Source organism: Erpetoichthys calabaricus, chromosome 6, assembly GCF_900747795.2.
Source record: "Erpetoichthys calabaricus chromosome 6, fErpCal1.3, whole genome shotgun sequence".
Lineage (NCBI taxonomy): Eukaryota > Metazoa > Chordata > Cladistia > Polypteriformes > Polypteridae > Erpetoichthys > Erpetoichthys calabaricus.
Window position 1 is genome coordinate 193,141,896 of NC_041399.2, and position 25,024 is coordinate 193,166,919.

The 25,024-nt window shown below is 41.4% G+C and overlaps 1 protein-coding gene across 2 annotated transcripts in view; it reads right to left on the reverse strand.

The window, feature by feature from the left end:
• Positions 1-25,024, reverse strand: part of LOC114653738 (nuclear receptor-binding protein 2-like) — a 263,493-nt gene that overhangs the window by 54,167 nt on the left and 184,302 nt on the right. For both annotated transcript variants that reach the window (XM_028804227.2, XM_028804225.2), the window contains exons 3-4: positions 22,610-22,711; positions 12,529-12,618 (exon numbers count right to left, since the gene is read on the reverse strand). In XM_028804227.2, coding sequence (XP_028660060.1) covers positions 12,529-12,618; positions 22,610-22,711 — 192 coding nt within the window. The remainder of the gene's footprint in view (positions 1-12,528; positions 12,619-22,609; positions 22,712-25,024) is intronic.

Sequence of the window (25,024 nt, forward strand, 5' to 3'; positions counted from 1 at the left end):
TGCTCTCATTCTGCCACAGCAGACATTTCCAAAACTGTTGATCGTGTGTTTTACTAAGACCTTCACCCTTCTTTATTTTCAGCTATTGTGTGATGGGCACAGGTTAGCTGGTCATGTGGCTGCTTGTTTTGTGTCTCATTATTGTTTGGCTGCTAATTAAGGACAAAGAAACAAGGGGTCAGAGTCACGTCAATTAAAACAAAAACTAGCAGCAGAAACTGATCACTAATTAAGGAGATGGTTAGAATGAAAACCTGCACCCACTGCGGCCCTCCAGGACTGGAGTTCGACACCCCTGAACCTGTCTAGTCCTGTTCATAATTATAGAGGCTGGAGCCCAGCATCAGGTATGAGTTAAAAACCAGCCCATGGCAGTGCACACCCCTATTCACTCTTTTCATTTATGGTCCCTTAAGTCTATAAGAAGTATGGAGCACTATAAGGCAGGACATGCACTTATGACACGCCATCTGCAACACGTGCACATCCCTACTGAGCCACTAACAACTTAGTCTTGATCTGTCTGTTCAAATGTTTGGAATCTCCATGGGGTGACCTTTCCTCTGCATTTGTTTCATGTTTTGTCTCGGTTTCTTAGAGCATGCTGGCCTTCACACTGTCTGCCTTACTTTTTTTTTCTTCACCTGTAAAATCAGACTACTGCATTATTATTATTATCATTAATGTCACTCCATATCTGCTCAGAAAAAAAAGAGAAAATCATTACTGTGTCCGGATTTTCAACTGATATCTGTCTTCAAAAACTCTTTCAGGATGATATATTTTTCTGAATTCTGCTTTATCTTGCTCAACAGACCTTCATATGAGCATAAGAAACTGTTAATTTTTATTAGTTCAGTTCTTCTTCAGGTTCCTGCCTGGTATTAGATAAGAATACATTAATGACAAGGCTTTCCTCTTGAAAGCACACCAAGATGGATGAATCAGTGAAACTTTGGATATTAATTTAAACCACAAGAATGCTGAAGTATTTTTTTTACCAGTAACTGCGCACTACATGCTAATGTGCAGTGAATCCACTTGACTTGAGTTTTCATTCCTAGTTCTCATCCTCTTTCTCTGTACGTTTACCATTCGTTTGCTCAGAGGTTGATGCGCTTGCTGCTTTCTGAGCAGCTCTGATTTTCTCCACCCTAGCGGCCCGTTTCTTCTCTTCTTCCATCGGCATCTTTTTGCGCTAAAACTGATTAAGTCAGTGTTTGTGTTACAATTACTTAGTACGTTTTCCTTAATTTTCCACTTAAGCTGGCACTTATGTCTTCAATCTACCTCAAGAATGATTTAAGATATGAAGAGGTAGAGGAAGTGACAGCGAAGGAGGATGAGAACGGCGCCTGTACGCATGCACTGCACGGCTGCCCTGTTGCCGAGAGTTGATTCTACAATAAAATAAAACAAAAATAAAAAGAGTAATAAAAATCATCACCCAGAAAGCGGATAATAGAGGTCACATAGTATATGTGTACCAAATTTCTGATTTTCTGCACCCTAGTGGCCCGCTTCTTCTCTTCTTCCGTTGGCATCTTTTCGCGTTAAAACTAATTAAGTCAGTTTTTGTGTTGCAATTACTTAGTTATGTCTCCGAGTATGTTTTTATTTTCTTTCTTAGGTTGTGTGACTTTATTATACCAGAGGGAAATTTGTTTGCAGCAGGACAATACAAAAAATAAGACATCATTATACAGATCCAATAAAATAAACAAAGATACAACAACTGACAACCAGTGTTACGATATCTACACACATTCAAGAACAAAGGTTAAAGAAGAATAGTTCCTTTTAACAGTGCACAATGTAATATTTTAGAACTTAGCATTTAACAGCATCCTTATAAGTAATAGAATTCAAGATGCTTATAGCTCTAGGAGTAAAAGAGTTCTTAAATGTGTTACACCTCAGAAACCTAAATCTGAAGCCTGATGGCAACAACTGAAATTTAGGAAAATGAGGATGGCTGCTGTCTGACGGAATTGAGTCGGCCTTCTTTCTAACCTGTGTGAAGGGCACTGCCCGGGATCTTACCCAGCCAGGATGACCACAGCATGGAAGGACAGGGGGAGACAATTTGCACAGGGCTTTGTCTCCACCAGGTCACTATACCAGACCACAGGGTCCCACAGGGCATCATGGGAACTGGAGTTTGTCGGCTCAGTCCAGTTGGGTTGGTGCCGCCAGGGGGCGCTGGGAGGACTGGTGAACCCTACTTTGTCGGGCTCCAACCTCACCCAGAAGTGCTTCCGAATCCCAGCTTTGGTACACCAGAAGTACTTCTGGGGGTTACATAAAAGGAGCTGCCTGCCACAACTCAGAGAGCCAGCGTAGAGAGGAGGTGAACAAAGGCTGTGGAGAGGAGTGGAGGAGGCAGTGACAGAGAGAGAGAGAGAGAGGAGGAACAAAAAGAAGACAACAGTGACAAGGGCATTGCTGTTTACCTCGCTTAACTGTACTGTGGGAAACACTTGCCAAGGAAGAATTTCCCACAAAACTAAATAAAATCATCTTGTTGAGTGCGGACTTGTGTCCAGAGCCTGTTTGTGTGGGGTGTTTGGGAGGATGGAGTGCCCCCTGGTGTTCACACCTATTTGTAAAACAGTGTAGTGACTGCGGTCTGCTGCAAACCAATCATTTTACTGCTAATTTTTACAATATTGTTAAGATGGTTTATATTCCTAATCCTGAAATTGACAAACCAAAATATGAAATCAAATGTTACAACAGATTCTAAAACATTGTCATTATGGTTTTGTCGACTTTTAAACCAGTTGAGTTTCCTAAAAGAGAAAAGCCGTGTCTGCCCCTTCCATCAAATGTGTTCTTTGTTAAGATCAAAGCTTAGCCTGCTATCAATGATTGTCCTCAGCTATCTGTAGTGCTCCATCATCTGCACTATCTCCCCTTTAATTAAAGTTTCGGCAATGGAGGGAGGGGAGCACCTGAGGTCTACAACCATATCTTTCATGATAGAAATATTTATCCATAAAAAGGAACGATCACACCATTTTATAAACACATTGACAGTAGGCTTATGGCTGGCCTCCTTATCTTGTAAAATACTCACAATGACAGAGTTGCCTGCAAATTCTAGGATATGTCTGTCCTTGGGTGTATTCCTGTAGTCATTCGTATAAAACACAAACAAAAGAGGTGGTAAGCAGCAACCTTGCAGGGGGGTACCACTGGATATACTGTATTTAGGCTATCAGAAAAGCAGCCATGAACACTTACTCCTTGTGTTTTGTTTGTTATTAAGTCAGAACCCACTCCTCCAAGTTAGGGTCCAAACAGAAGTGATCAATCAACTAAAACATGGATCTGGATTGTATTAACCAGCAGACCCCCGTGACCCTGTGTTCGGATTCAGCGGGTTGGAAAATGGATGGATGGATGAAATCTGTAAACAGTGATCTTCTGTGGTTTTTTGATCATTTCAAGTGCTGATGCTATAAATACAGAAGGGTTGTTGTGGTGTCCTCCATTCCACCCTTCGCTCTGTACGCAAATTAGTAGGGGCCAGACCGGCCTGGGTTTTGTTAAGGACTTGTCTCTTCATTAACTTTTCTAAGGATTTCATCACACGGGATTACTACCAGCATACTGAAGTCACTTAATGCTTTTGGTTGTGTAGTTTTTGCTAATGGAATGACATTTGCATGTTTCCATTGACTGGGCACCTGCTGTTATTCCAAAGACATCTCAAATAAGGAGTGGATGATCAGAGAGAGCTGCTCTGTATGGGAGTGTAGCAGATGCTTACATATTTTGTGTGGACACTTTTTTTGGTTTTTGTTGTTTAAAGACCTTACTGACATAATTCTGATCAAAGAAGGGCTCCAGTCCTCAGTCTCTTTTTTTGGTGACTAATTTCCTTAGTCTCAAACCTCAAATAGAACTCTGAGCCAACCAATAGTCAGTTTTAACCCGTCAGTTCAACACAGTTATTGGTTTTTGTATGAATGCCAGTCATTTTCTTCATGCCACATGTTATCAGTCTGCAGTTCATTCTCTCACAACTCTGTCCTGATACTTCAGGTTTGCATGCTTGATTTCACGTTTCACCTCCTTCTATAATTCTTTCTGGTCAGTTAATGTTCCATGTTGAAATGCCTGCTTTTTTTCTGGTTATCAGTTCTTTTAGATCTCTGGTAATCCATGGCTTGTTGTATATTTTGAATGATTTCAAATAAATTATGGCATCCTTGCAGAATTTCATAGGGCTGCTTACAGTATCCATGAGTTCATCCATGTCTGCATGGGATTCTTTACACATGGAGCAATTAGTAAATTCAAAATAGCAATGCAGACACTCAACAAGATCCATGTACCAGACTTTCTTTTTTTTCATTTCTGGTCTTTCTCTTTTAAAAACAGGTGTATAGACAGCAATAACCTGGACACAGTTATGATCTGATGAACCCAGCAGCAGTGCTGCTCTAGATTCATATAGCACTGATCAAGCACTCTGCTGTGACGAGTTCGTCAAGTGACATACTGGTAAAATTACACAGTAATTTGTTCAGTGAACACTGGTTAAAGTTGCCCAAAAATAAAATCGATGAGTCAGGAGACAGAGGTTCAAGTCTCTGTATCACTCTGGAGATGGTGTCACCTGTTCTGCTTGCCACCACCCTCAGGTGAATATATACAATTGCAATGAAAATTTGGGGGCAAATAGATGGGTGCAGCGAGACAGAAAGAAGTTCCTCATCTTTTGCACAGACCTTTTATCCATCACCATGAGTTTACATCATTGATAATTTATATAAAGGCATACTAACCAGTGATGATTGAGTCTCTGTCTAAAAGAATTGGTGCACCAAATCTATTAATCGTTATGCGGTCATCTGAGTCATTTCCATTTAGGCAGGTTTCTGTAAATGCCATAATGCAAGCATTTCTGTAATTGTTCTGAAAGCGTGCACATGCCTGAAGTTCATCCACTTTATGACGGAAAGACTGAACGGTACTCATTATAAGAGTCGGTAACATTGGTTGGACTCCATGCAGTTTTTTCAGTTTTTCTCGAAAACCTCCTCTTCTCCCTCTTTCTTTGTTATTATTGTAAGGAGCTACTGTATTAATAATAGAGCTAAGATTCGCTGCGAAATTTGGTGGTAGATACGTGTGTTCAGAGGAGTTCCACTGGAACAGGTACTCTGTCTAGGTAATCCGGGCAGGCTGATTAAGATGGGTAGCATGAAGACCAGATGAACGTAAATACAAAAGATAAAGATAAGAATAAACATTTTGAATGCCTTTACTTGGCCGCTATACCGTTAACTGTAGGAAAATAATGGGGTAAGGTAGACAAATTTAAAAGAAAGAAAGAAAAATGTAACATAAGATTTAGCAAAACACAATCCTGCTGCTAATCACTACGAGCGCAGCACCCTAATGATATTTAGATATTCTCTAATGATATTTACTGTACCTCATTTCTTTTTATATTTACATATTTCCATATTTGGTTTGTCACATTTATTAATTATTCTGTGTTATTATTTTATGTTATTTTAGATCCATTACTTTGATTTGTATGTTGTTAATTGAACCTCAGAAAATGGCGTCCCCCATAACTACAGCTGACAGACCACCCTCAGCCTGTGCAATCTGCTGTGAAGCCTTTTTATATGCTTGATCTTTCTAGTTTTGACTTTTTGCTTCTTATTTATGGTTTTCATTTTCGGCTCACAAGATTTGCTTTCATTCATCTTCTGGTTTGCCTCCTGTGGGAAAATCTTTATGATTTTCTTTGACTCTTGTTTGTTGGTTTCTTGTTTTTTTGAGAACCTAGTTAATAAAAGCTGGTTGTGAAGTTTCACTTTTTGTGAAATCTAAGTCTGTTCTCCTTATTGGCATTGTTGTTAATTGTTTATTGAATATTATTCATTGTTTGATATGAACTTATATTTGTTTTAAGGGTTTCTAAGTCACAGAACAAATTGCTGGTATTTATTTTCCATTTCTGTAAACAGTTTAGGAGAAAAAATTAATATTAAAAATACAAATAAAATTTTTTTTATAAAATTTTGACCGCTATTTTAAAACCCACCGGTCGCTGCTATTTTTAATACCCATCGCAAGGTCCAGGTCCTGCATTGTCATGACCCACTTGTAGTAGATGCAATGGGTTAAAAGGTCCTCTATAAGTGCACATGCTTATCTGATCTGTAAATTTCAAAGTCTAGAAATCTTTTTGCTAAAAATCCTTTCTTGTCATTGTTTCTCAGGACTGACCTTTTGTTTTCGACTTTTTCAACATGATTTTTGTCTGATGCTCTGGTTTCGTTGCAGTTTTACTGATCTCCCAGCTTTGACCTTTTTCTGTTTGATCACACACTTATCCCAGTTTCTCATTAAAAATGTTCAGGCTGCAAACCCTGCTTCTCAAGTTTGGGGTGCACTCTGATTTGTGCAGGTGAGGCCTACCTTTTGTGTTCATCAGACCTGTGTGAGAGTAGAAGTTTTATTTTCATTTTTAGGCCTACCAGCTTTTTATAAGCTGCTCAAAAAATTAAAGGAACACTTTGAAAACACATCAGATCTCAATGGAAAAAAAAAATCCTACAGGATATCTCTACTGATATGGACTGGGTAATGTGTTAGGAACGAAAGGATGCCTCATCGTTTGATGGAAATGAAAATTATCAACTTACAGAGGGCTGAATTCAAAGACACCCTGAAAATCAAAGTGAAAAAATCAAGCGCCAGGTTAGTCCATTTTGCCGAAATTTCATTGCAGGAACTCAAAATCGTACTCCGTAGTTTGTATGGCTCCCACGTGCTTGTATGCATGCCTGACAACGTCTGGGCCTGCTCCTAATGAGACGACAGATGGTGTCCTGAGGGATCTCCTTCCAGATCTGGACCAGGGCATCACTGAGCTCCTGGACAGTCTGAGGTGCAAACTGGCGGCGTCAGATGGACCGAAACATAATGTCTCAGAGGTGTTCTATTGGATTGAGGTCAGGCGGTTGAGCGTGGGGGCCAGTCAATGGTATCTATTCCTTCATCCTCCGGGAACTGCCTGCATACGTGGCCAGGCATTGTCGTGCATCAGGAGGAACCCAGGACCCACTGCACCAGTATAGGGTCTGACAGTGGGTTCAAGGATTTCATCTTGATACCTAATGGCAGTCAAGTTGCCGTTGTCTAGCCTGTAGAGGTCTGTGCGTCCCTCCATGGATATGCTTCCCCAGATCATCACTTATCCACCACCAAACCAGTCGTTGCTGAACGATGTTACAGGCAGCATAACGTTCTCCAAGGCTTCTCCAGACCTTTTCACGTCTGTCACATGTGCTCAGGGTGAACCTGCTCTCATCTGTGAAAAGCACAGGGTGCCACTGGTGGACCTGCCAATTCTGGTATTCTATGGCAAATGCCAATCGAGCTCCATGGTGCCGGGCAGTGAACACAGGGTCCACTAGAGGACATCGGGCCCTCAGGCCACCCTTATGATATCTGTTTCTGATTGTTTGGTCAGAAACATTGACACCAGTGGCCTGCTGGAGGTCATTTTGTAAGGTTCTGGCACTGCTCATCCTGTTCCTCCTTGCCCAAAGGAGCAGATACCGGTCAGTCCTGCTGATGGGTTAAGGACCTTCTACGAGGGGCCCTGCCCAGCCCTCCTAGAGTAACTGCCTGTCTCCTGGAATGTCCTTCATGCCCTTGAGATTGTGGTGGGAGACACAGAAAACCTTCTGGCAATGGCACGTATTGACGTGCCATCCTGGAGAAGTTGAACTACCTGTGCAACCTCTGTAGGGTCCAGGTATCGCCTCATGCTAGCAGTAGTGACACTGACCATAGCCAAATGCAAAACTAGTGAAAAAACAGTCTAAAAAGATGAGGAGGGAAAAATGTCAGTGGCCTCCACCTGTTAAACCATTCCTGTTTTGGGGGTCGTCTCACTGTTGCCCCTCTAGTTCACCTGTTGCACCAAAGCAGCTGAAACTGATTAACAACCCCCTCTGCTATCTTACTGACCAGATCAACAGCCCAGAAGTTTCATTGACTTGATGCTATACTCTCATTAAAAAAGTGTTCCTTTAATTTTTTTGAGCAGTATATTTTGTGAACTGGCAAGGTTGCAACACATTCTACATGGACCTCATAGACAGAGTTCTAGATGGTTGGGTAAGATTTGAGCATCATGACTTTGAAAAAGATCGCTGGGCTGGTGTCAGAAGATTTTGACTGGCTGGCATGTAGATAAAAGGTAAGCAGTCATGAAAGGCTCTGCGTTGGATGTACAGTAACGTAGGTTGTTAGCCTTGTTGTCTGACTATTCCTGATTCCTGGGATTGAATCCAGGCCTGGTCATTGTCTGTGTGGTTTATACATTTTGAAGGTTTGGCATTGATTTGTCTCCAGGCACTCTGGTTTACCCGCCACATTCCAAAGAAATTCCAGTCTGGCCAATGGGTGACTCTGAACTGTGCATGAGGGTGGTGGGTGAGTGAGTGTGTCCTGAGCAGACTGGTGTTCCAATGTGGGTTGGTCCTTCCATGTGTTGATAATGTAGGATGGGTTCCACACTTTATGTACCCTTAATTGGATAAACTGGGCTTGAGGTATGGCTGGAGTTTTGAAAATTTGAAATAAGACTAGAAATCTGTGTTGACAATCAGTGGAAAAATAATGTTGAAGCAGTAGTACTATTGCCATGTACTGTATATATTAAAACATTAGAAAAAAAATGTGAAGACTGCAGCCTAACAAAACTTGCTACTTAATTTCTCCAAAATAATACCAAGTTGAAATGTGATGACTCCTAAAGTCTGTTTGTAATGAACTTATCCCTTAGAAGTTTCTGTTTCCCTGAGTTCTTGTTGAACACATTTTATAGTAACAAACCTGGGCAAACTCCTTTCATAATTTTAAAAACTTCAACCATGTCAACCATTAATCTCTATTTGCTTAGACTGAAAAGGTTCAGCTCCTCCAATCTCTTTTCATGTAGGAGCTCATACCTCTTGGTCTTGGAATCAGCCTAGTCGCTCACTTCTGGGCCTTTTCTAGCTCTGACTAAGACTAAAACATCATGCAGTACAGCAGGTGAGGCTCCACTACTGCATTATGTAACTTAAGCATGACCTCCCTTGACTTGTACTCCATTCATTAGGCAGCTCTATAACTTTAAATTCATACTGGCTTCTGAATGCTGACTGGATGTTGATAGTGACGAGTCCACTTTGACTCCTAAATCCGTCTCCTAAGGGGTACTTTCAAGTTTCAGACCTCCCATTGTGCATTCAAATCTTGCATTTTTACTTTCCTCATGTTAATACTTTACATTTACAAACGTTAAATTTCATCTGCCAACAACCTACCTAAGCCTGTATGCTGTCCAAGTCCCTCTGTAAAGATTCAATGGATTCTCAATTACAGTCATATGAAAAAGTTTGGGAACCCCTCCCAGCCTGCATAATAATTGACTCTCCTTTCAACAAAAAAGTTAACAGTGGTCTGTCTTTCATTTCCTAGGAACATCTGAGTACTGCGGTGTTTTCCGAACAAAGATTTTTAGTGAAGTAGTATTTAGTTGCATGAAATTAAATCAAATGTGAAAAACTGGCTGTGCAAAAATGTGGGTCCCCTTGTCATTTTGCTGATTTGAATGCCTGTCACTGCTCAATGCTGATTACTGTCAACACCAAATTAGTTGGATGAGCTCGTTAAGCCTTGAACTTCATAGACAGGTGTGTCCAGTCATGAGATATAAAGGTATTTAAGGTGGTCAACTGCTCCCCTTTGACTCTCCTCTGAAGACTGACAGCATGGGATTGAGACTCAAAGATTGTCCAGTCTCATGGTTTAGGGGAAGGCTATAAAAAGCTATCTCAGAGGTTTAAACTGTCAGTTTCAACTGTAAGGAATGGAATCAGGAAATGGAAGGCCACAGGCACAGTTGCTGTTAAACCCAGCAGGTCTGGCAGGCCAAGACAAATACAGTAGCGGCATATGCGCAGGATTGTGAGAATGGTTACAGACAACTCACAGATCACCTCCAAAGACCTCCAAGAACATCTTGCTGCAGATGGTGTATCTGTACATCGTTCTACAATTCAGCACAATTTACACAAAGAACATCTGTATGGCAGGGTGATGAGAAAGAAGCCCTTTCTGTACTCACGCCATAAACAGAGTTGCTTGTTGTGTGCTAATGATCATTTAGACAAGCCAGATTCATTTTGGAACAAAGTGCTTTGGACTGATGAGACAAAAATTGAGTTATTTGGTCATAACAAAAAGCACTTTGCATGGTGGAAGAAGAACACCGCATTCCAAGAAAAACACCTGCTACATGCTGTCAAATTTGGTGGAGGTTCCGTCATGCTGTGGGGCTGTGTGGCTAGCTCAGGAACTGGGGCCCTTGTTAAAGTCGAGGGTCAAATGAATTCAACCCAATATCAACAAATTCTTCAGAATAATGTTCAAGCATCAGTCACAAAGTTGAAGTTACACAGGGGTTGGGTATTCCAACAAGATAATGACCCAAAACACAGTTCAAAATCTACAAAGGCATTCAGGCAGAGGGAGAAGTACAATGTTCTGGAATGGCCGTCACAGTCCCCTGACTTGAATATCATCAAAAATCTATGGGATGATTTGAAGCAGGCTGTCCATGCTCGACAGCCATCAAATTGAACTGAACTGGAGAGATTTTGTATGGAAGAATGATCACAAATACCTCCATCAAGAATCCAGACACTCATCAAAGGCTACAGGAGGTGTCTAGAGGCTGTTAGATTTGCAAAAGGAGGCTCAACTAAGTATTGATGTCATATCTCTGTTGGGGTGCCCAAATTTATGCACCTGTCTAATTTTGTTATGATGCATATTGCATATTTTCTGTTAATCCAATAAACTTAATGTCACTGCTAAAATACTACTGTTTCCATAAGGCATGTCAGATATTAAAAGGAAGTTCAGCCAATGATAAACAAAAATCCAAAGAATTAAGAGGGGTTCCCAAACTTTTTCATATGACTGTATTTGCCAATTCACCTGTCTTGGTATCACCTGCAAACTTAACCAGTTTGTTATTTATATTTCTATCCAAACCATTTATATAGGAATATACAAAAACTTTGAAATCACTACAGTTTTTTTGTCCAGTGCCCCCTGACTGACTTGTACAAGAAAACCCGACATATGATACGTTGTTCAATGTTTGCTTAATGCAAGACATTGAGTTCTTTGAGTCCCCCCCCATCTCTATTTTTGGCACTCTAGACCCCAAACCTTTATTTTTAGGCCATTTTTTAACCATATTTGTGCCGGAAATTGCAACCTCCTGGTTAAAGAGTAAGGATTACACCAGTGCTTCCCAGCCTTTGTGGTGTCATGATCCAGTTTTTCACATGCCAGTGTGTTCCCAACCTAGAGGAAGGGAGGATTTAGCGAGATCGTCTGAGCACAGGAAGTAGGGTGGTCCCCTTGGGTGAATCACGAATGATTGTCAAAGCAGTTGTGTTCAATGCAATCACCAAAGCGCCAGAGCATTGGATGAATCAAGCGAGATTGTGAATTCTTTTTCTCCTTGGTGAATCGAGCATGATCATCACAGCATGGGTTGGGGAGGTCATGAAGGGTCGATCCACCTGCGATCCTGATGCTGTGAATCAAGCGTGACCATGGGAGCCTGTTGGGGGCCACCTGCAAAGCCACCATGCCCACACGTTGGTAAACACTGGATTAGACTGATAAGCCATTACACCTAGCTTGCTGTTGTCTGCAAACCTAACAAGGGTATTGATTATATTCTTGCCCAGATTGTTTATGCATATTAAAAAGGGGGACAGCACTTTTAACATCATCCATACTTCTGATAAGGTTCCTTGCACCGGAACCCTTTGCTTCCCATGTTTTAGTCAATATAGTACCCACCTACACACTGTGCCCTGAATTTGTACTTCTTTAAGTTTAATGCTCAACTTCTCAAGTGGAACCTTATCAAATGCTTTCTGAAAATCAGGAAAACTAACATCATATACACTTCTCTGGTCGTATTCTTTTGTCTTTTCCTCTTAAAACAGAGTACAGTGAAATTCTTACTCGCATGTTCAACCAGCACATGCACACTCTCCAGCATCACCATAAATTATGTGTGTTCATTTGGTTTTGGGCATATCAAGATTTTGGCAGCAGCACTGTGACCCAATTAAAATTCATTTGTAGCTCTAGTAGAGAGACAAATGAATAGCTGCAGCAATCCAACCAGAAAATAACAAAGGTGTGACAACGATTTTCTTTATAAATGAGAAGAAGGAGGATTATGCTCTGGCAATGATTTATAGCTGTTCAAAATGTTTTTTATTACAACCAAGTTATGACATTCAATGATAGAAGTGAATGAATCATCTAGATGACTGCGAACAGAGCATTTCAATTACTTGCTTTAGGCTGCTCAAAAAGTACACAGACCTGCTATGAAAGTCCTTACAAAGCCAGCGGGGAAGGAGAAGGAGTAGGCAGAATGCTACACAAAAAAACGTTACTTACCTTCTCATTCATTGTCTTATGGTTTTTCTTAGTCTTCTTCAAGAACTGCTTCAGACTTCCTGAAGACATGTACTCAGTGATGAAAATAACCTGCGGACGAGAATAAAACAGGAGATTCTGTGAATGTGGAGCCATTCCGGGACAGCCTTTGTAAAAGAGATAAGAGTGAAATGAGGCACTGCGTAAGTAAATGGAATGTGAGAAAGAGGCAGAGATACCAAACAGCAATAAAATGAAATGGTGCAGTGAAAATCAATCCAATAGCTATAATATAAATCCTATTATTTGAGAAATGGTGGCTGAAACTGCATAAGGCAATCTTTCGAAGGAAAAAAAAAACACAAAAACAATTACGAGAAATTACATTTGAAATAAGACACATGTTGAATGTAGGACACTGGATTTGTGAAGAATACTCGAAAACAGGAAGTGTAGTCTGGTGGCCAATGTACTGAACATACGAACAAAGGATAATTCAGAGGAACCCGGTCACTCCATCAAGTTCATTTGGTTTTCTAATAGCTAAGCTTTCCCAAAATCTCATCCATTTACTGGGCTTCAAACCACTAGGGTACCAATTCAACCTACCTCCCACCTGCAATGTGACCACCAGCAAGTCAGCTTGCTAGTATCCCTGTTAAAAATAACACTGCAAATAAACAATTAAACTGGCAATGAAGATTTTGTTTCCTGAACACGTTTGGGTTGTGGACCACCAGGGTGTGCACCGATGCCCAAACTCGACACAGACAGACGTGGGACACAAGTTCAGGGCTCACGCTTTTATTTATTTTTTTTTCTTTTCCCATGGGAAATGCCTTCCCCAGTTTCCCACTTGTACAGAACAGTTACGACACAAGCACCAAGCAGTTTCTTTTCTTTCTCTTTTCTTTCTCCATCCACCTCCACTCCTCCTTGCAAGCTCTCGGAGTAGTGGCTGCTGGCTCCTTTTATAAGGCACCTAGAAGTGCTCCAGGTGCTCGTTGACCAAGTTCTGGCAGCACTTCTGGGTGTGGCGTTAGTGCTGCAATTAACGGCTCAGCAGCAGCTGCAGCACCCCCTGGTGGCAAACACAGAACCCAGCAGGGTTGCACCAAATTCCAGCTCCCATGGAGCCCTGTGGGAGTCAGAGGCACTGCTGCAGCCCAGGGCGGCTGCCACCTAGCGTGCTGGGGGAGGTAATGTTCTGGATATGCTTCTTCCCTCGGTCCTTCCAGAGTAGAGGCATCCCAGCTGGGCAAGAGCCCCGGCAGTACGTCACAGGGTGTATCTTATGAATTTTGGCCTACTGATTAAAAAATGAAATTTTAATTTTCCTATTATGTACTGGTTTATTGCAATCGGCTATTTTTGTGATTTCATTTCATATTAGAAGTATACATATACAGTACAATAGTCAAGTTAAGTCGATATTATTTACAGAGCACATTTAAGAACAACAGAAGTCGACCAAAGTGCTGTACAGCTTCCAGAAATACACCAAATACATACAGTACATCTGTATATATATATATAATCCAATTTCTGTCTGTCTGTCTGTCTGTCTGTCTGTCTGTCTGTCTGTCCGTCCGTCTGTCTGTCCGCCCGCCCGCTTTCACAAGAGAACTACTTAACGTATTTAGATCAGGTTTTTTTCTATAATTTGCTTGAACATTCTGGTTGATTTTGTGACTTCTCTCACTGTGCTATGTATCATAGTTTGCATGTGGTACCGATTTATTCACGAGAATCAGAGAGACACACAGTGGGCTGAGGGGAAGGGTGCGGGGCCCTCCTCACTCACACGCCAGTCTTGGGGCATTCCTTACCTCAACTTAGCTAGCGAACGAGAGAACTACTTAACGGATTTAGGTTGGATTTTTTCCAAGAATTTGCTTGAACATTCTGGTTGATTTTGAGACTTCTCTCATTGAGCTAAGTATCATAGCTCGCTTGTAGAAGCAACATATTCTCACTAATCCGAGACAGAGGTAGCGGGTCAAGGGGAGGGACAAGCGTGATGCCAGGAGTAGAGAGCCGGGCAGGGCCCTCCTCACAGTCCTGTTTCACTACTACATGTGCGGAGCCACGGGGGACAGCTAGTATCTAATACAGTAATCCCTCCTCCATCGCGGGGGTTGCGTTCCAGAGCCACCTGCGAAATAAGAAAATCCGCGAAGTAGAAACCATATATTTATATGGTTATTTTTATATTGTCATGCTTGGGTCACAGATTTGCGCAGAAACACAGGAGGTTGTAGAGAGACAGGAACGTTATTCAAACACTGCAAACAAACATTTGTCTCTTTTTCAAAAGTTTAAACTGTGCTCCATGACAAGACAGAGATGACAGTTCTGTCTCACAATTAAAAGAATGCAAACATATCTTCCTCTTCAAAGGAGTGCGTGTAAGGAGCACAGAATGTCACATAGATAGAGAAAACAATCTCTAGCAAACAAATCAATAGGGCTGTTTGGCTTTTAAGTATGCGAAGCACCGCGGCACAAAGCTGTTGAAGGCGGCAGCTCACACCCCCTCCGTCAGGAGCAGGGAGAGAGAGAGAGAGAGAGAGAGACAGAGAAAAATCAATACGTGCCCTTCGAGCTTTTAAGTATGCAAAGCACCTTGCAGCATGTCGCTTCATGAAGCAGCTGCACAGAAGGTAGCCAACGTGAAGATAATCTTTCAGCATTTTTAGACGTGCGAACAGCCCCCCTGCTCACACCCCCTACGTCAGGATCAGAGAGAGTCAGCGCAAGAGAGAGAGAGAAAGTAAGTTGGGTAGCTTCTCAGCCATCTGCCAATAGCGTCCCTTGTATGAAATCAACTGGGCAAACCAACTGAGGAAGCATGTACCAGAAATTAAAAGACCCATTGTCCGCAGAAATCCGCGAACCAGCAAAAAATCTGCGATATATATTTAAATATGCTTACATATAAAATCCGCGATGGAGTGAAGCCACGAAAGGCGAAGCGCGATATAGCGAGGGATTACTGTATAAAAAGGCAGACCATTCCAAAGCGTAGGGGCAGCTACTGCAAAAGCACAGTCCCCTCTAAGCTTAAGTCTAGAACTCGGCACGACCAATAATTTCTGGCCAGAGGACCTTAGTGAGTGTGAAGGAGAGTAAGAGCTCGTTTATACTTCACACTCAGAACACGTACGCACATGCATCATGGCTGCCACGCGTTCCCAGTGTTCACTTGACGCGTCCTCTGAGCAGGTCCTCAGAAATTAACGTGACGCGTGCGTGAGTTGCTGTACCAGCAAAAAGTCAGGGGTGCAGTGTGATAAAAATGGAATGTGACGTCAGAGTCTGTGGTTTCTATCTACATGTGACAGAAAGTCGCTATGTGGATCCTACGGAATCAATGTGCGCACTTCGATGTTTAATAAATGGTTCGATGTAGTGAAGCAAGATGCCAACATACACATGCATTCGTGGTGCTTTTATATTCAAGCGTCGCATATTCCCGATCGTAATCACACGATACATTTTAAAAGTCTCACATACCATCTTTTGTGCCATCTTTTTTTTCTGGGGCTTCCTCCTGACCTGACAGGAGCGGCAAACAGCAATAGATCACCACACAGAACACATTAAATGTATGATATTCCAACTCTCTGCACATTTAGAATCCTTAGATTTATACTTTTTAGAATCCTTAGATTTATACATATCACTTTCATGATGAAAAGCATTAAAGTATGTATGTTACATTTTACAGATAAATCATTAATTTCATTTAAATACTGTTACTAACACATGGGGGTGACACGGTGGCAGAGCGGTAGCACTGCTGTCTCGCAGGGAGTCACGTCGCTGGTATTCCCTGCCTGGAGTTTGCATGTTTCCCTGCTGGGTTTCCTCAGTGTGCTCCGGTTTCCTTCCAAAGATATGCAGATTTGGTGGCACTAAAATAATGCCAATGTGTATGTGAGTGCTTGTATTCACCTTGCGATGAGCTGATGCCTCGTCTAGGGATTGTTTCTGCCTCGTGCCCAATGCTAGCTGGAATGTTTTATTTATTTTTATTTTTTTAATTTATTTGTAGGTGCCTTTCTAAATATCCAAGGACATCGAACAATAGATAAAACACACATTAAGCAAAACTAAAATACAAAAAATTAAAATCAGACAGAGCAATTCTAATCAAAGAGAAAAAGCAGTCTTAAACAAAAGAGTTTTAAATTCAGATTTGAAAAGTGAAAATGATTCGATATTTCTAAGCTCAGATTGTAGCGAGTTCCAGAGCTGGGGAGCAGAGCACACATCCCTGGACTGATGGATTTAATCATTAAACATCCTTTTCAGAGATATTGCGGTAATTTAATGGATGTTCCAGGCAATTCACAACACAGTGAAGCCGAACCTGTTCTCACCGTGATAATATCTCGCACTGCCACCTGGTGGATTCCTCCAGATTAACATAAAGTACGCAGGCAAATATAAACAGTAAAGCACTTGCATAGCAGGAGCGTCCGCTGGAGCATGCGTCGCGTCGTGTGAGGATAAACCTAAGTGTGCAAGAGGTCAGTAGGGTAAGAGGGTTAAACCAAACCATTCAGGGACTTAAAAACAAACAGTAAAATTTTAAACTCATTCCTGTAGTGAACAGAGAACAGTGAAGTGGAGCTAAGACTGGTGTGATATGATTCTGTTTTCATGCGCCTGTTAGAGGCCTGACAGCAGCGTTCTGGACTAGCTAAAGATGAGCAAGGGAAGACTGATTAATGTATAGTGAGTTGCAATAGTCAAGCCGAGAAGAAACAGTGTTCAAGAATCATGTACAGAAAGAAAGGACCTGACCTTAGCTAATACCTTGAGCTGACAGAAATGGGCTTTAACAATGGAGTTAATTTGTTTATCAAATTTGAGCGCATTATCAAAAATCACACTAAGATTTTTTGTGCTGGATTTACAGTAAGTTGTCAAAGGGCCAAGATCAATTTATGGAGCACAAGTAAGATCAAAATGTCCACAACACACAATCTGTTTATTTTTGTCATTTAGACTAAGAAAATTTAGCAACATCCATGTTTAAATGTCTTCAAGACATTTCAATAAAGGTTTAACAGAATTAGTTTTAGGGAAAAGGATGTCACAATACCAGAATTTGAGTATTGGCACCGCCAGCTTAACCTGACACAGACACGCGTGGAACACAAGTTCATGGCACACAGGTTTTACTTTTTCTTTTTCCTAGTGGGAAACGCCTTCCCCGTTCCCCACAAGTATAACGCAGGCCCAGCACAGCACAGCACAATACCATACGTCTCTTCCTTCTCTTTATCTTTCTCAACCACCACTCCTCGGGTCAAGCTTTGTCTTCCTCCTCCCGACTCCGGCTCCCCTAGTAGTGGCTGCTGGCTCCTTTTATAACGCACCCGGGAAGTTCTCCAGGTGCTTGATTACTTGTTGCCGGCAGCACTTCCCGGTGTGGTGGAAGAACTGCCCAAAAGGGCTCAGCAGCTCCTGCTGCAGCACTCCCTGGCGGTGCCCACGGATCTCAACAGGGCTGTACCACACTCCAACTCCCATGCAGCCCTACAGGAGTTTGAGGCACTGCTGCAACCCAGGGGGGGTTGCCATCTAGCGTCCTGGGGGAGGTAACGCTCTGGCCACACTTGTTCCTCTGGTTCTCCCATCGTGGAGGTGTCCCAGCCAGGCAAGAGCCCCCGCCACAAGCTACAAGTATTTGATACCACTTCTAGTGAAATTTCATGACATTTGGTTCCTTTCCAATACTGCAAAAAAAATCCCATTCAACCACCTTTTGTTGAACATACCTCCATTATTAAAGTCAATAATATTGTGCCTTTTTTCTGTAATAGAATATAAAACATATCCATACATTTTCTTATTTAGCTGATGCTGCTATCCAAGGTAATTACTTTTCTTTTGCCTTTCCAATTGGAGCACAGACATGTGAAAAGGCCTGCTCATGGTCACATCGTGTCAGTAATAATAATATAATAATTCTTTGCTTGTATATAACGCTTTTCTCACTACTCAAAGCGCTCAGCAATTGCAGGTTAAGGGCCTTGCTCAAGGGCCCAACAGAGCAGAGTCCATATTGGCATTTACGGGATTCAATCCGGCAACCTTCTGATTGCCAGTGCAGATCTCTAGCCTCAGAGCCACCACTCCACCCAGTAGCGGCATTTGAGCCACACAGCCTCAGAGTTTGAAGTCCAAAGCCTTAACCAGTGCATCATACATAGCAACCACAGCTTTAAAATACTGGTACACCCATCAAGAATTTACCCAACTATCATTTAAGTAAACTAGTATTGGCATTCATAAATATCAAAATACAATGCAGGGCTTGAATTTTAATATGTGATGGAAATGGGGATTAACAAAAATGGGGGATGTTCAAGGTTCAAGGTTTCTTTATTTAGTCATGCTTACATAAGAAAATAAGAAATTAGCCTTCTCAGTTGCATCTAATAATAGACAGAAAGAAATAAAACAAATAGAGACGAGACAGGTCAAGGTAAGGCAGTCTTGTTGGTGCATATTTACCCAAAATGGTTACAGGATACATATCATAACCGCTATCATGTCCAATCTCCAATCTCTCTATTATACAAAAAAAAGACTTTTTCAGAGAGACGAGACATGATTTTCTCAGAGAGACACTTTCACGTCCTCCAAGACAAAGTGTAGATGACAAAGTAGAACGTTGTAAAGAATACAAAAACGTTGGTGCAATGCACATGGAGGGCAGGTTATATATAATAGAAGTACGAAAATTCGAAAGTCTCCAGAAAATGATAGTAAAGATCGCATAAGCTCAAACAAATGTAAATTATAAATCGGTGAAATAACGGAACACTGAAAAGAGATCGAATATATTGTTCGGATTTAAACTTTAAGTCGGAGACTTGTAGATCATCTAATTCGTGTTGCCATCAGGGAAAAGTAGTGTTTCTTCCCAATGAAGAGGCATATCCGTGAGAAATAAAAGATTTGTTGCTTGGTGAAAGTGAAATTCACATACGCTGTAACGCTCGGGTCACAGAGTTGCACAGATACACAGAAGATTTTACAGACAGAAACGTTATTCAGACACTTCAAACAAACATAAGTCTCTTTCAGGAGTGAATCGAGCTCCATGTGTAGTTGGAGGGGACAGTTCCGTCTCTCAATTAAAAGAATAGAAAATCTTCCTCTTCATAGGGGCACCCCTCGGGAGCGAAACCCCCAACAGGAGCACAGGATGTCTGGGGGAGAAGAGAGACAAGGCAGTGAGACAAGAGGACAGCTGCTGTACAAGCTTTTAAATGTTTGAAGTGCCGCACGAGATGCAGATCACGTGGCACAGTAGCAACAGCAAGCCAGCAGCTGACCGAGCAAAGAGGAGGTAAGAAAGAAATGGTATTTGTTTCCCATTGTATCACCGTTTAAGAGGGGGTTTCGGAGGAGCGACCGCATCTCTTTTGGGGGTGATCAGCCCCCCTCTTCACAACACAAGCGGCACAGATGTGAAGTGGCTGGTGCGTAACGCAGGCTGGGGGGGTAGGGTGGGGGTTTGGTGAGCAAAGCCCCCTAGTATTTTTTTATTAAAACATTGTATGGAATTAGGAAGAAAGGATTTTTTTTTTTACCATGTACACATTCCAAATTTATTCTCTGACATTTCTTGTGATGTTTCCCCCTCGACTGTGAACTGTATAAACTCGTTTGAAAATGGATGGATGCATAAACACATCTGTGGTCGAGTTCAGCATAATCAGTGAATGAGTGCGAAGCCTCCGTTCTTTTCTAGGGTCCGTGTAGGACAAAGTATTAAAAAGCGATTCATCATTTTGTTTTCTTTCACAACTTCATGGCACTACAAGTTGAATAATTAAAACACACATTTGATCAGTCATGTCATTGTGCTCACAAATCACACTTCTATTTATAAGCTAACTCTGTAATGGGATAAAAGTGGTAATAACAAAGCTTGTGTTTGTGATTTGGCTTTTTTTTTTTCTCAAATAATAAGCACATTTCTCGGAGTCACAATCTGAAATTCTCCTGCCTCTCGTCATGTGGTGATGCGGTGTTGTATCATCACCATCATGAGCCATTTTCAATATGTACTGTAGTTCTTATTCAAGGTTTCTCATGTGTTACTTTGTCTTATGGCAGCCTGGGGGCGCGAATGTTGGCATATGTGGCGTAATTTCATTATTCGTAGGGAAATTTTAAACTTGTAGCAGTGTATCGGCAGCAATAAATTTTATTATGGTTTCAAAAAAACGTTAGGGGGGCGCAATTAAAACTGTTATGAAAACTCGGGTCGCAAATACTTAGAGGTTGAGAAACGCTGTCTTATGAATTCATTTGTCGCTTGCAGTCACACATGAGTCCAATACCAATAGGCATCCGTTATTACCGATACTGGAAAAAAGCTAGAACCATTATGCTTTAGGAACATTGATACCAAGAGTATCAGTTCTTTTGACATCCCTACAGTACAACGACGACAACTGGAACAATCTAAAAGTAGTGGCACTGCCGCCAGGAATGTAGCTTGGATATCCTGGTACTTTTGTTTCATTTGCAAAAGGGACAGCCATGCTAAAGAGTCTCATTATACTGCTCCATTATCATTTGGTTTCAGGGTGGCCTGAACATTTAATGAATGGGAAAGCTGTGGGTACTGAGGTAACACAGAGGGGACATTATAGAAACTTTTCTTTAGTTATTCTGCCATTATTTAAGTGAATTTACCTGTCAATAACACCTATTGGTAGAAAAAATACAGAAGTGCAGATACAGAAAAGGGCTAAAAGTCCAGGAATCCTTCCTGTCACATCTCCTGATAAAAACACTGCGTCACACATGTGCTTCAGAGGGTCACCTTCTGGGCTCATCCAAGGTAAGTAGTACCAGGCTGGGATAAAGGGCGTGCTGTAGCTCACGGTATCGTCTTTTTCTATTCCCACAGCTCTGAGAAGACACACAATGAGGGCAACTGGCTGCACCCCTTCCAGTTGGAGGAGTATAAATTCGAGGCACTTCCAGAAGCTGGCACCTCATTTGGTCGTAGATTCAGCACAGGACAGAGCTCTATCCCAGACCTGAGCACTCAGCCTAGTGCCTTTTTGTTTGTTTTTGCCCCACCGAGTGCTATTTGTGTTCATGCGGACACCATTATTAAATGGCACGCCAACATTCATTTTAGATCTCGTGTCATATAGTTAGGTCCAGAAGCATTTGGACAGTGACGCAATTTTCATCATTTTGGCTCAGTCACAAAGGAGTTAAAATTATGTGATTGAAGAGTCTGCGGTGGGTTGGCACCCTGCCTGGGACTGGTTCCTGCCTTGTGCCCTGTGTTGGCTGGGATTGGCTCCAGCAGACCCCCGTGACCCTGTGTTCGGATTCAGCAGGTTGGAAAATGGATGGATGGATGGATGGATGGATGATTGAAGAGTAGACTTTCAACTTTAACTTAAGGGGTTTACCAAAAATATTGTATGTGCTGTTTAGGAATAAGAGACATTTTTCTGCATAGTCCCCCCCACTCTCACATTTCTAGGGGCTTAAAAGTATTTGGACAAACTAGCATAATCATAAATCAAATAATCTTTTTCAGTATTTGCTTGAAAATCCTTCACGGTCAATGACTGCCTGAAATCTGAACCAACGGCCATCTCCAAGTGCTTGGTTTCCACCCTACTGATGCTTTGCCAGGCCTTTAAAGTTGAAAGTCTACACTTCAATCACATCTTGATTGCTTCGTTTCAAATCCATTGTGGTGGCATACAGAACCAAAATTATGAAAAGTGTGTCACTGTCCAAATACTTATGGACCTGACTGTAGGACTCGAGCACAACTCCTAATTAAATCACTGCTGGATGCCGGTGCTGTGCCCGTAGAATAGATGAGCCCACACTCTCCAGACTTAGAACTTTCTTACATCAATTCCTATTGTGAATTTACCACAGAAGAAGAAAGTTTATTACAGGAAAAATATATGCCAGTATTATGACAAATCAACACAAAAGGTTGTCGACAATTCAACGACAATGAGTTGTATGATTCACCAATCACGTTATGAACATAAGACTCAATCCACAAACAGGTTGAGATACTCACCCTCGTCTTTGTGTCCCTCACATCCAGCCAGTACTTGTGAAACTTGACAATATTGGGATGTTCCACCTGCATTAAGTTTTCAAACATTTCCTTTATCTTGTCCTGCCAGAAATACATTTCAAAAATGGAAATAAATTGGTATGGAATAGTCCTTACAACACTTCCATGTAAATTATACTTCAGTGATACCGTAGGAAATCACTCAACGAAAGATTTTACAATATAATACAACCGATTGTAGTGTAAAATAATATAAAATCAAGTACAGGAACTTATGGTACACAAATCAATGTAGAGTAAAATGAGCAGGAAATTGAATTAAGTGACACACTTTATTAAAATTTATTTTGAAACCAAACACATTGGGTCAAATGAAGTAAACCAGCTCTATAGACAGACAGATTGGACCCATTGCACACCCAGACTACCTGGAAGGGGGTCTCTCTTTGAATTTACTTTCTCAAGATTTCTTCCATGTTTCCCAAGTTTTTTTTTTTGAGAGTTTTTTCTTGACTTCCTAAGAAGTAAAGACTGGGGGGCTGTCGTCAAACAGAGCCTGTTAAAGCCCATTGAGCCATTTCTTGTGTGATTTTGGGCTATACAAGAAAGACATTGTTGTTGTTGTTGTTATTATTAGTCTGGGGTGGTCTTAATGCATCTGTGCACGTCGGCCTTTACAGATATGTCGTGGAGTGTCTGTGTTTGTGTCTTCATCATCCGGCAGCTGCTCTGCTAGGGGACACAAGATGTCAGCTGTCTTCACTTACAAATTTCTTTGAGTGTGTGTGCATGTGCCTCTCTGTGTGTGCATACATATATATTGAAACACAGTGTGTATAATCTCAAAACCTACTTGTGCAAACATTTTGCAAATCAATAGGCCTGGTCTCATGTCAAAATGGATCAGACTACAAAAATATAAGTCAATTAATTAAACAATTTCTACGGCTGTTATTTTTGGACATAGAACAAACCATTTTTGATGGCTATGACGACAAGTCATGGACCAAGCTGGACCAAAATCAATAGGCCTGATGGATGATACATGCATTGTCTTATATGACCTTTTTTTTCCAGACGTTATAATTGCACATAGATCTCAAAATTCAGGGCATATATCGGAGAAACCACTTGTAAGTTTGCCAGGACATTGTCATCCGGAGTGCTATACAATAGTAGAGGCATCATTTTCTGCTGAAAATTGTAATTGTAAGATTTGAAAATCAATTTCGATTGCCACAGACACCTTGTAAAATGAAAATATTTTGACATTTTGAACATTATAGAAACAGATTCTAAGCTTTACAACGAATTTTTGACACAATCGCCAAACGTTCATTCACACAGGTAAAAAAAGGAATGGAAAAGAATGAAAAGTTACAGTATCAAGTGAAGACCAGCTGCATTCTGAGTGATCTTAAAAAACACAACCTATCTGAAAAGATTCAATGTGTCTGTTGCCCTGGTCAGCGTAGAGAAGCAGCATAATCTTAAGATTTTATAGGATTTGCCCAAGTAGATGTAGAATTGTCTGTTTTAGAATAAAGTGGGGCAGCACGGTGGCACAGTAAGGAGTAAGGAGACCTGGGTTTGCTTCCCAGGTCCTCTCCCTGCGTGGAGTTTGCATGTTCTCCCCGTGTCTACGTGGGTTTCCTCCGGGTGCTCCTGTTTCCTCCCACAGTCCAAAGACATGCAGGTTAGGTGCATTGGCGATCCTAAATAGTGTGTGCTTGGTGTGTGTGTGTGTGTGTGTGTGTGTGTGTGTGTGTGTGTGTGGCTCCAGCAGACCCCCATGACCCTGTAGTTAGGATATAGCGGGTTGGATAATGGATGGATGGATGGATGGATAGATAGAATAAAGTGCCCCCTTTGACTTCTGCATTCTGTTAAACAAGAAGGGAAATTGTGGGAAGCCATCAGGCTCTGTTCTGAAGTGATTTAGCTAACACTTATCAGCTTTTTTTAATATGTGCACAAATGTGATGACAGTTCACTGTCCATTCAAGCTGGTGTATGATAAAGTGCCACATGAATGCTCACTGAGGCAGGCCTTGAGTGATTTTGGGCAATAAAAGTACATTGTTGTTTTTGTTGTTGTAAAGTGTTCCTCTAGGTTCGGATAGTAATGAATGGTATACTGACTTGCAAGAGACAGCACAAGGAATGAAATTACTGGCAGATACACTTCAGGTCAAAAGTTTTAGAACATCTCAGTTTTTCCAGTTTTTACGGAAACACACACAGTTTAATGTCTAAACATTTCATGAAATCAATGCATAGAATGAATAAACAATGGCAATTAAAAATAAGTCAACAAATCATTAATTGTAAAAAATGTTATTCAAGCTTAGATTCATCAAAGGAGTCACATTTTGCTTATCTAACAGCCAAACTACGGTAACCCTTTTGATTCAG